At 46.0% G+C, this 12,229-nt stretch overlaps 1 protein-coding gene across 1 annotated transcript in view; it reads left to right on the top strand.

The window, feature by feature from the left end:
- runx3 (RUNX family transcription factor 3) overlaps positions 1–12,229 on the top strand; it is a 48,804-nt gene that overhangs the window by 21,602 nt on the left and 14,973 nt on the right. Inside the window, exon 5 of the mRNA XM_080870676.1 lies at positions 468–572. Coding sequence (XP_080726802.1) covers positions 468–572 — 105 coding nt within the window. The remainder of the gene's footprint in view (positions 1–467; positions 573–12,229) is intronic.

Raw genomic sequence — 12,229 nt, 5'->3', positions numbered from 1 at the left:
CCACCCACATGAGGATTTTATGTCTGTCTTCCCACTCAGTCTCCATTTAACAAGGGACGCTATTCTCAGAGCCTGGGACGAGCGCCGGACTCCCTGCGTGGTCCAGCCTTCCTCTCTCTGCACTTTGATGCAGAATGGGAGCGAGAGCCTGCCTTGTTGAACAATAAACTCTTGCTGTAAGCTCTTTGGCACAATCTGGAAGACATTCCCTCAATAATCCAAATCATACCCGCAGCCAGACCGTCAAAAGAGAGCCGGTCCTTGGCTTCTTCTCTTTCTTCTTCTTATTATTTAATTTGAATTCAAAGGCTGCAGCAGCGGGACGAAAGCCGGTGATGATTTGAGGTTGAACAAGCGAAGTATTGTTGTGAGAAGAGAGAAAATAAGTTTTGCGGATCATTCTAAACGGTCGTTTACAAAGAAGAATAAATAACACTCATGAACGCGATTTGGTTGCTGTGCTGCAGGAAAGAGCTTCACTCTGACCATCACCGTGTTCACTGGACCGCCTCAGGTGGCCACGTACCACCGCGCCATCAAAGTGACCGTGGACGGACCCCGCGAACCACGCAGTAAGTGCACACGCACACGCACAAAGAGACCCACTCACACTAGCATTATTGCTAAAATGCATTGAGGTGCGATGCTGCACAGCACTGTCAGCGTCGACTCCCGATTCTCTAAGTGTGGGTGTCAGTAAACCTACTGGCTTCTTGAATGTAGATGAGAGTCTTACACTGAGCAGGCCTGAAAGCAAGTGCAAGTGCATTCGTGGGTGTGCAGTGCCTTGGTGAAGGGAGAGCTAGAGAATCAGTTCACACGATCAAGATGTGCTAGAAAATCCAGTTTCCCCTAGATTTCTTTTGGGGTTAAGGCTTGGGTTTTGGGGTTAAGATTAGAGTGAAGTTTGGGTTAAGCTTGGGTTATGGTAAGCCTCTAGAGAATGAATGTAGGGCAATATATTGTCCTCACTTAAATAGTAGGGTAGGCTTGTGTGTCTGTGTGTGTGTGCAGCAGGGGCACAGGGAAGGGCCCTGTCAGAGGAAACTGTAAAGCATATTAAGGCAAAACCCAAGACCACTAAGAGGAGCTGAGTGAGTCTCCAAGCCGCAGGTGGCTCAGCTCAGTGGAACCCTCCTCCTCCTCCTCACTCCTACCTTCTTCAGCGCTGGTCAGAGGGGTCGTACTGTACCTGCCTGCACAACCACATAAGTGGCTCGTTGATTTAACACAGGGCAGACTCCAGCCACCGTTAGCCCTGGCAGGAAGGCACGGCATGCTAAAGCTGTTAGCGCCATCCTTCAGCCACAGCTACATGCTCTTGTGGTTTGATGCTTCTAGTGCGAGGGATGGTGAAAGCAGAGGTACTCAGATGACTCAGTCACTGACGGTTAGAGCTGTATGCGTGCATTTTTATTTTTTAATGAGCTCAAGGTGAGATAGATATGAGAAATAGGATTTTCTGATAGTTTCTATGGAGGAATCTTACTTATCAGGGTTGCTTAGAGGTGGATAACTGCGGCTTATGCGGAAGTGGGTTCTTTAGAACCGGTGAACATGGAGCACACAGGGGACAGAGAGAGTGGCAGCGAGAGCCACATGAAAGGACACGGTTAGCAAAGGGAGCTCAGGGGGCATGGAGTGAGAAGCATCAAGCCCCCCACCCCCACTCCTCACCCTGCCAAACTAAGTGCCGTCTATTTGCAGAGGTATAAAAGAGAACAGCGAGTAGATAATAATAAACGCTGTGTGTGTGTGCGGGCATGGTTTCAATTTGATTGTATTCTGTTCAAATAGAAAAAAAAGAAGCTGAATGTGTGTGCGAGTGCATCAAGTGCATTCTCTGGTTCATCTGCAAGTGTGTCGGTGTGAAATAACTGTGTACGTTAATGCTGTCTCCTGTCTGTCTGTCAACAAGTTACGGCTTCAGCTGAGGCGTCAGAGAGGCCGTGCTACTTTTACACTGGCGCTGGGTGCTATAAAGTAACACTGTTTAATTTAGGGCAGGAGGAATTTAGAGCTCCATTAAACTCTGTTACACTGTGCTGAGAGGAAATTCACAGAATGACAGAAAAGAAACGTCTGAATATGATTTCAATATTCATGAACTCGAACTAAAGCCCCCTCAATTTCAAACACAGACTGGTGGCCTTTTGTGCAAAGGTTAAAATGCACTCTGTGAGGAGACCAGGATAGAGGGAGCATTTTGAAACGCAGCACATTTATATTGTTCATTATGCTGGTTTCAATGTGGTGTGTCTGATCTGAGGCCGAGATGAGCTTAGTTCGTAAAAAAAGAAAGAAAAAAAAACTCAAAATAGAAACCTCACAAGATGAGATTAAGGGCCTCTCTTATTTAAACAAGAAGCACATTCTGAGACTATATCAGACAGAACAGGAACACACACCAACATTCAGACATTATTAGGACCATAAAATTAATCAGATCATTTTCTAACCACAAGGCAGCACATTGCAACTGTGCAACGTGTCGAGCCAAATGTTGCGAGGCGCTTCTGCCAACACACAAAACTGCATTTTTTAAAAATTATGAATGTCATCTCAGAGACAGTTTTACATGCAAAAACTGCTTTTCTTTTGGTTGTTGTTAGTCAACGATTACACACAACGATGCCTGTACACCTTGGTCAGTGCCGGGCTCACCTGTCTGCAGGCTGGCAGGCCGCTAGGCCCGGCCGTGCGGGGCTTTGCAGGCTGTTTGTGTACGGCCTGCATTTGCATTGCTGCCTGTCGAGCCATGGCAGGAGCTGGCAGCGAAGGGAAGGAGGGATTTTAATGTTTACGGATCTAGTCGAGAGAACCTGATGGACAGGACTGCAGCGGTGGCTCGCCTGCGGCAATGTAACAAAGAATGCTATGCTTGAAAGCGCTCGAGCAGTAAGGGAAACACTTACGCTATGAGTACAGTTGTGTACACTAATGTATATCCACATGCCCAGACACACAGCATCACGGTCATGAATGCACACAGACAGAATTCTGTTCCTGAACAGTATTTTTGTCTCCCTTGCTGCTGATTTCCTCATCAAACATCCGGCATTTGTCATCCTAATCCACCCCCACCCCCCAATCTATCTGTCAGACTTTAATATCAAACTTCTGCTGAGCCCAAACTGGAAGCACAACTGTTGATGAAAGCTCTCCCTCCAGTTTCGTCTGAGCTCTAACAAAATATCACATCCAGCAACAAGAGAGGGCTTGCTGAGCTAGAAAAAGACAGAAAGGCAAAAAAGGAAAGCAGATGACTGAAGTGTCGAGTCCCTCCCCTGTTTGTCGCTGCTATCAGATGCCTCCACACAACAGCTCATACGCCCGAGCAGGGTTATTCTCACCGATTAATCCCTCAGCTATATTTTTGTTGCCCTTCTCACCACCTCGCTTATACATGACATCAACTGCTGCCTATTTAGCCCCGGGGGAAGGGCCCGTTTGTATTTCTGTATCTCTCAACCTGAAATGAATCAGTTCCCCGAAAGACCTTGCTGTGGGTCAAGGCAGAGAGTTCAGACAAAATAAAGCTCTTTCGTTAAGGCTGACAAATAACAAGTATATGGTGTCAAAAAAATTATATAAATTTAATATCTGACAGCAGATTAGAGACTTGTCTGTGTGTGAGAAATCAGTTCAGCTATGAGTGTGTGTTTGTAATGTCACTAACTAGAAAATAGCTTCCACACATTTTCAGCTGAATCTTAAATATCTAGTTTTAACTCTGCCTCTGCCTCTTTGCCCTGCTGTGGAGATCCCCCCCGCCCTATTTTTTGGAGATATGTGCTGTGCCCCATGTTTCGTTATTAGTAGCACATCATAACCAAGATATTAAAAAACTAAAACCAAACAAAATGATCCATAAAACCTTGATGTGAGCAGTTTCACGTGGGAACTATTTCCTCTTTAACTGAACTGCACCTGCCAACTATGTCAGTATGCAGAAGAAAATGCTTCTCTACCTGCAATAGGAGGGTCACGCTTGTGACAGCGTGTAAACATTAATGCTGTAACTCAACTGAGCTGTAATATTATCTAGCTGCGTGTTTCCTTTGGTTGGCGGGTGCGCTTCGGTAGAAACAAAATAGTTCCTATGTGAAACCGCTCCCAATGAGGTTTGTGGATTTTTTTTTTTGAGTAACCGTGTCGTGGTTGCTGTTGAGTTTTTCAAATGAATTTTCGAGTGCCATCTCATTTAATCAGAGTAATATAATCAAGACGGATAAATAACACTAGAAGCGAAACGATGAATATGAACTGTTAGATAGATTGGCTCATTATTTTTTGTGCACGTATGAGGTGATGAGATTTGCACAGACTGTTGTTTGCTGAATGCTGAAGATGCGGCAGCTCGTTCCACCTGAGCGACGTCAAAGTGCTCATTTGTCTTGTGATACTTGAGAATGATACACGTGAAAACATCGTAACCACTAACAGAATTACACAGCATACGTGCAGTACCTGTATACATACAGCCAGAGCTGACACACTTTCCCACCAACACAGGCCCACGCATCCAAAATCACACAAGTACTGTCGTGTTTTGTTGCCTGTGTTTACTCGGTTGGGTGTGTTCCTACAGCTCCATGAGGAGAATGGTGGGCGTAGGGAGGTAGTCAGGGAGGGAGGGGAGGGGGTCGGGTGCATGTTAGAGTTGGCGGGTTGATTTTATTTGCATTTGGCACACAGACTGTACAAAGTATGCAAATAGACAAACAATGACATTTGCTGTGTTATTTTTCCTGTGATATTGCAGTCGCTCTGCAAAGTAAACAAAGAGATAGCATGAATGCTGCTGCGTATGCATTTGCGTGTGCGGGTGCCCAGCTTATGCACCTGCCAGGTGCATCTCTTTAAGTGCAGCCACGCCCATGCTCCGCAGATCACATGAAAGGATCCCCCTCGGTGCGAATTGCTCTCTCAAAGAAAACTTTGATGTTTGAAAATGGAGATGGGTGTCTTTGAAAGAAAGGCCTACAGGTGTATCAGTGCCACGGGAGGGGGGGGAAGCGGCATGCGTGATGCCGGGTGCTTTCCTGACTACGAGATGTTATAACCTGGAGACATAGCAGCCTGCTCATGCACACAGTCACACATACACAGACAAATAGTGGCGAGCCTCAACGATCAACCTCATGACCACCTAATTTATGATTTGGTTGAGACGAGAGTCTGCCTCAACACCACACAGAAACAGATGGGAACTGATAAAGGGCAGATTTTATATCTTTTCGAAGAAATGACATTCAGTGGCGTCTGCACTGACTGGAGCCTGTCGACTGTGGTCTTTCTCCCCCCCGGGGTCACTCCAGATGCATCATACTTGGCTTCAGTGATTAGACGTAGAACAAATAGTGGCTAACTGATAAATCCACTGGAATGCAGTGGTACATATTGAATAGTTCTGAACTGATTTCAGAGAGGAACTCGTGTACTGGGACAAACCATCCACCGCATTTTGAGCTTTCAGACTTGTGACGGGAAGCAGATGAGGGCCATATCATGCATATCCGTAAGCTTTAGAAGCAGCCACTTGGCTGCTAATTATTTTCTCATGTCTTTTTTCGTTGTGAGTGTAACATGATCAAATTTTGTCGTGGGAGGATAAATAAAGGACTGAGATGGAAGCTCTCTGACCACTGTTGCCACCTTAACCACATCTAGAAGCTTTGAGGCCAATTCTCTTTGAGGACGAGACGCGCACTCGTGCATTCACACACAGTTGTAGGTAATCCTGCTTAAGCTTTTGCACTTAGGCTTTCCTGTGAAAGCAGAGCTAATTAGTTTAAATACCTCGGCCGAATTGTGATATAAACAAAGAAATTGCAGCCATTAGCCAATCACGGGCACCGTTTTTTCTCCTCTTCTCCCTTTGCTGCCTCTGTTTGTTGTTCGGCATGTTGCTGCAGTGTCAATGCACAAGTTTCAGCTGTATGAGGAAAAAGAAGAACATTGTCCACATTTTGAAACAGTGCAGTGAATCCTCCTCCTTCAGGCCGGCTGATGACTGTTGGAGGCACACACACACACACACACACACACACACACACACACACACACACACACACACACACACACACACACACACACACACACACACACACAAGCTTTGGGGTAAAATGCCCTTTCTTTTTCCGCTCAGACACAAATTTCCTCCCCATATTCACTGACGGCGAATAGAACAGCAGGACGTCCCAGGAATTACCAAATTATTTACAGAGGTCCCAGACGGCACTTTTAATTCAGTCTTATGATGCAAGCAGAAGACACATTCTCATAATCAAATAAGAAGTCGGGCCAACATCTCCACTCAGCTCTCTCCACCTACCCACTCCCCTGCAAACTCAGCAGCCAAGCGTCTTTCCTGTTTACTTACCTATGACTTGAAGTAAAATGCCCACTCTGTGTGTGCTCACTCTTCCTTATTTACACTGACCCATACAGGAGGGAGCCATTACGACCTTTCAGCTGTAATTCAATAAAAGTTCCGATCTGCATTTAGAAAAATAAATGGCCCATGAGTGGAGGAATATTTTTCTCCCCCGCTGGATTATGACAATAAACCGTTTTCTGCGTTGGGGCAAAGAGTGCGAGGGGTGGGTGGGGGGGCGGTTTGTGGGAAGAAGGCACCTGCTGGTTACTGGAAAAGACGCTGTGTACCACCACCCTGCGGTTTGGATATTTATTTCTTCAGGCCTTAATGGTTAGGAACAGTGAGCAAATAATAGGTGCAGCAAGAACTTTTCTTTTGCTTCCAGCAGTGGAGAAAGTTGTAATTCTGTAGGTAAACACAGACTGGAATCATCAGAGCAAAGGAGAGGTCAGTCTTGTAACCTTGACACTTCTGCAACAGTCCACCAAGAGCATTAAAAAAAAAACAAAAAAAAAAACAAAACAGACACACAGAGAAAGAACTGAAAGTAAAAAAAATAAATAAAAAAATTTATGCGTGCCTACATGATGGAAAATTCACACATTTTACATTTCACACATTTGCTCTGACCCACCTGGAATCTTAATCTTGTCATTCAGTGGAACTCTGTGTGTTTGCGTGTGTGTTTAGGGGCAAATGCACTCATTTTTGCACATAATTGTGTGTGAGCTACTATGCACGGAGGTGTGAACGCAAAGCCGTTTGACACATCTGCTGGCGTTGCATTGATGTATGTGACAGCAGCAGCTTGTCTTCCTTTCCCACAGCTCTGCGAGGCCCCCACCTTTCACCCAGCACCTCGCTACTTAGAGCGACCTGACTACCACGCAGACGCGAGCGTAAACACACACACAGATGTGCACAACAACCTCATTCACCGTTTGAGCTAAAATAACACACTCAGAGCAGCTTATTGCTTTAATATGATCTGTCACCCGAGCCAAATAGGCCTTCTGTGCACAACAAGGCCAAAGCAGCAGCAGCACTGCAAAGTCTGCAGGCATTCAGCCAAAAGGCCTGCAAAACAGCTCCACTCATATCACCCCCCAACACGCCTCAGAAGACAGTTACACACACACACACACAAAAGTACAGAAAGGCCAGACAAAAGAGGGATGATTGCTCTCAATGTGCTACGGGCCTTGCTGTATTGTTCTAGAATCTGGGTATACTATTTTGGCACCCCCTCACCCTCTTTGCCTGCCTCAACCTGCCTCGCTGCAGGGCTGTCCTTGTGTGGCACTGCTTCTGTTCCACACACACACACACACACACACACACACACACACACACACACACACACACACACACACACACACACACACACACACACGCAAAGCACTTTATCCCCTTATCAGAAAAGGAAGGCTTCGCTCTTTGCTCAAACAGTCTCATGTAGCAACTTCCGTTGTGAGCAGCTTGTGTTAGGCCTACGAGGGGGATTTTCACAGTGCTGATGTCCCCAGAGACAGGCTGATGCATCTGCCTCAGGGACCAGACGGTCCCCCAGCTGTGGCCGTAGAGGATGATAAAAGCATGCCACAACTTTTGTTGACGTCCCCCTGAAAGCCTAAATAATGTTTCCGCAAAAAAAAAGAAGAAAAAACTAACTAAAACTAACTAAAAGCGCTGCTGTGTTTATGATAGACACTTTAGCTCACACTTATATCCAGAGATACAGTTTGTCATTATCATGAAGTGAGCGCACAGAGTTGTAAAACTTTACGCATTTATTCATAAGGACGTACGGGAGCGTTATGTAAATGAGTTTAAAGCAGTGTAATGTCTGAGTGTGGCAAGCATCGACTCATTTAGGCCCAGACGAGACAGCCACAATCACCAGCCAAGGGTAAAACCCACATCCTTCAGGGTCAGCCTCAAAACAAGAACTTTGATTTGCCCCACTGTAAATACCCAATGGTGTGATTGGTGGCCTTGGGAAGCACAGAGCCAAATGCACTGCTGCAGAAAAGTGTTTTGGGCTGTGCTCATAATAGAACGAAAAGGGAAGTAAACGAAAAGGGTGGCAGAAAGAAGCAGGGTGGGAACGTGACGGGGGGGGGTTCAGGTCCACTAGAGAGGAGGAAGAGGAAGACAGGTGTACAAGGTTTTGCTCAACACATGTTGAAACGTCCCCAGTGTCTGTTGAGGGCAAACGGAAGTTTGCTCGCAGGCAAGTAGGCCCCACTGCAACATGTGTTCAACTGTCACCCCGGTACACTGTCGAGTTTCAGAAGTTAGATAAGGATGCAGCTTGTTTTCATATCTTTTCAAGACTTTAGTTTCAGTGCGCTAGCACAAAAAACAAGGGCTTCCCTGACCTAAAACTTGTGGTATTATTAAAATGATTCAATAATGCAACAAAAAAAGCTCACCCAGCTGCCATTTTGTGTACTTTGCGCTGGACTCGGGAGTGCTCCTTACACTACCCAAACATTGTTTTTTTTATGCAATTCAATACCATGCATACATAGACAGTCCAGACATAGTTTTCACTGTGATACATGCACTCCACATTAATTCTTGTCTGTTACCAGGGGCCTATCAAGTCCATTTATACGACGAAAACAAATATTTACACTTCAAATATATTCACTGCAGAGCTGGGTCACAGCCAAAGCACGTATTGGCCTTTGCTGTTCAGATAGAGTTTCACTTTGTCCCTGAAAAAGAACCCAGCCCTTAACTAAAAAGGGCTTGTGTTTAATGTGTCTCCCTTTGGACGGCAACATATGTTTCTTTCTTTTAAAGGAGGCAGAGACAGACAGACAGACAGAAAACGAGAGGAGAAGTAGAGAAAAGTGCGAGGGTGAAGGAAGGAAACAGGTCGCACTGGGTGATCGTTCAGCTGTGGCATCGTGTTAAAGTCCTGGCAGTCACCTCGCTGAGCAAACACTGCCTCCCTGTTGAGCTGATACGGGTTTTGTGAAGGGAAGGCTGGGCAACGCTCGGTGGAGATTGTTCGTGCGGTCTGGTCTTCGAAACGCCCACGTGCAGTGTGAGGAAGAACATAACTTTACACTTTTCGCACGTTTTACACCTGAACTTACCTCAAAATGCTTCAAAGCACAGACACAAAAGAGCAAAGCAATGCTGCAGTGAAGATAAAACACTATCAGGAAATAAAAGCACACACACACACATACACACGCGAAACAAAGCAGGGCTGGGAACGGCACACCCATCTCTTCAAAACACAGCCGTCGCCTTTCACTACATTGTTAATACCAGACATTTTATATCAAGCATTTTATTTGTTCTTCATAGACTTCCATAATGCTTTCAGATGATGCGACCACTACTCTGAGAGGAGGCTAGTAAATCTACAACCTTTAGCATCCATTTTCAGCTCTGGATGCATATTGAGCGCTGCTGTTTAGGCCTCATGTGTGCATTGCCTCCCATCTCCCAGCTCTATCTTGTGGTTATGATATCATAGAGAGAAAAACAAAGGCATTCTTTCCTAAGTGCACACTAACACATTAAATATTCATCTGACCACAGAAACCCCTCTGAAATGGGGCTGGTGTGGAGCACCGGCACCCCTCTGGCCCTCCAAGCCCTGCAGAGTAGAAGTCAAATGTTGGCGGTTGGACTTGACACAAAGCAGCTATAGCCGGGGTCAGCTGGCCAAAGAGACTCTTATGCGGATCATTTAGACAGCTATTAAAACTTTTCTACAGGGAGCAACAGTTTTCTTTTTAAGACACTTGCCATGTGCAGAAATGGCAAAATTCCTGCTTCAAGCTACACGGGCAGTCCGAAGCTCATGCCCTACCACCTCTGATCACAATTTCCCAGTAAGGCTTACAGGCTCACACAGACAAAAGGGACGAGGAGTAAAACTGAGAGGAGGTGCCGAAAGCTTCAAGCCACCTCCCAGTCGACGTGCAATGTTTAGAGCAACTGCAAGGCCAGGGTTAATGAGCGCCAGGTCTTGTTCTAATGATGCCACCGCTCGCTCACTCCTTCCAAACATCGCCCTCTCACAAGCCACTAAACCCCCTGCTGGAAGCTGCGAACAGTGTGTCGCTAAAGCATCCCTGCCAACTGGAACTGGGCCACGGGATCCACAGCTCAAGTGTGTTCATGTGCATGTTTGTGGGTAACTGAATGATCACTTTCATCCCTAAAGAGTCAGCCAATTCATCTCAGACCACCAGTGGCCACAGAAAAACTGACCAATTATCATTTTTTTCCCCCGTGCTGCCTGTCTTTTTTTCCAACCAGAGAGCAGTGGGATGTATCATTTCCCCGACCTCAGCCGTTTGAGGTGGTGTAAATCTCTTAATAACTACACAAGGACACATATAGGGGCTATATTTGGAGGACTGCTTCCCCTGGCCGCCCCTGCTCTGGCTTGGAACAGACAGTAGCCACAGTGTCTATGTGGGTTATGGAGCCTGTACCAGGCGCTGTGTGTGTGTGTGTGTGTGTGTGTGTGTGCAGAGAGAGAGAAGTATTCTGGCTTCTACCTTCCATCAAAGTTTAAAAAGAAGGCCACATGTGAATAAAAATGATATTACAGAGCGTGCAAGAGCGTACGAGTCTATCCGGGATTTGTTCTGAGTAACAGCACAGAGCAAAGTGGCAGGCCAGAGGGTGGACTCAGTCACACACACTCACACAAACAGCTGCAGAGCAGCAACACGACTCCTGTCTCTGCTCCTACAGATTAGTCATGACTGACTCTTTTTCTTCTCACACATTTAAAGTTTCATCCAACTCCTAATGAGTGAATGAAGAGCGACAATTTTGATTTGAGTGCCTGCTTGTGTTCACATTATGTCGGAACATCACCCCTCCGTGTATGTGGCTGCCTGCGTGTGCGTACGGGGAGGGGGCTTCAAAGCTTGATATTTCTATATAGTTTGTAAAGAGAGGCCGGAAGCGAGGCGGTGGGCACAAACAAATGGACAGAGCGGTAAACGAGAGGAAACTTTACCCATGGGTCAGCCTCGGAGGGAAGATATATTGCCCATGGGTCAGTGCAGAGAAAGGACGGGCAAAATCCATATTGGTCCGTCTGCCTTGCCCCGTTTATATAGTGATAAAATATTCAAATCCAGCCATTACTTCACATTAGGCCACTCTGTAGAGATGCCAGGGAGAAAACCACAGAATGTATACATGCCGGTTCACACACAGTTTTGGTGCATTGATAGTTACATTAAAATGTCTTCCTCCCATTAGAGGCACAGCCCTCATCCGCACTCACGTCTGACATTTAAGGTGTGTTCACATGTGTATTTGTACATGAGTGCGTCTGCATAAAAGGCATGATCAGAGGTTTTTTCTCATCTCATCGTTTCCCTGAACAGGGCATCAAAGTGATATGGGGGCTAAGTGTGTGCGGGTTAGGTACTCGGTTGGATTAAAGAAGCGCTGCTTCGCTTCTTAGAGTTAAGTCTCACCTCCTGCACACAGACACGCGCTAAAGTCTCTTTCTCTTTCCCTTCTCTTCGTTATGTTTAACAGCGATGACTGCATGGTCTGCTAACCTCGTCTGGGTGTTTCCTTCTGACTAAGTGCTGTGTCAGTCAGACCTGAATTTGCGTGGGTGTGGGTGTGAGAGACGAGTGGTTATTGGAGATAGATGCACTCACTTTTTTTCTTTTCTTTTAATCTTGTTAAAAAGACCAACAAAAGCACTTTTGTCCACTGCTGCACTCCTGCACTCCTGCAGCAGTTGGTAGTGTGTTGTTTCTTAGACTTTAGGTTCAGGGAAACAAAATTCCTCCAGTAATTATTTTTGACCACTTACGCTATCGTTATCTGCGGATGACG

This window comes from Rhamphochromis sp. 'chilingali' (assembly GCF_963969265.1).
Source record: "Rhamphochromis sp. 'chilingali' genome assembly, chromosome: 21".
NCBI lineage: Eukaryota > Metazoa > Chordata > Actinopteri > Cichliformes > Cichlidae > Rhamphochromis > Rhamphochromis sp. 'chilingali'.
The sequence above is the reverse complement of the archived record's forward strand: the minus strand, read 5'-3'. Positions and strand labels throughout refer to the sequence as shown.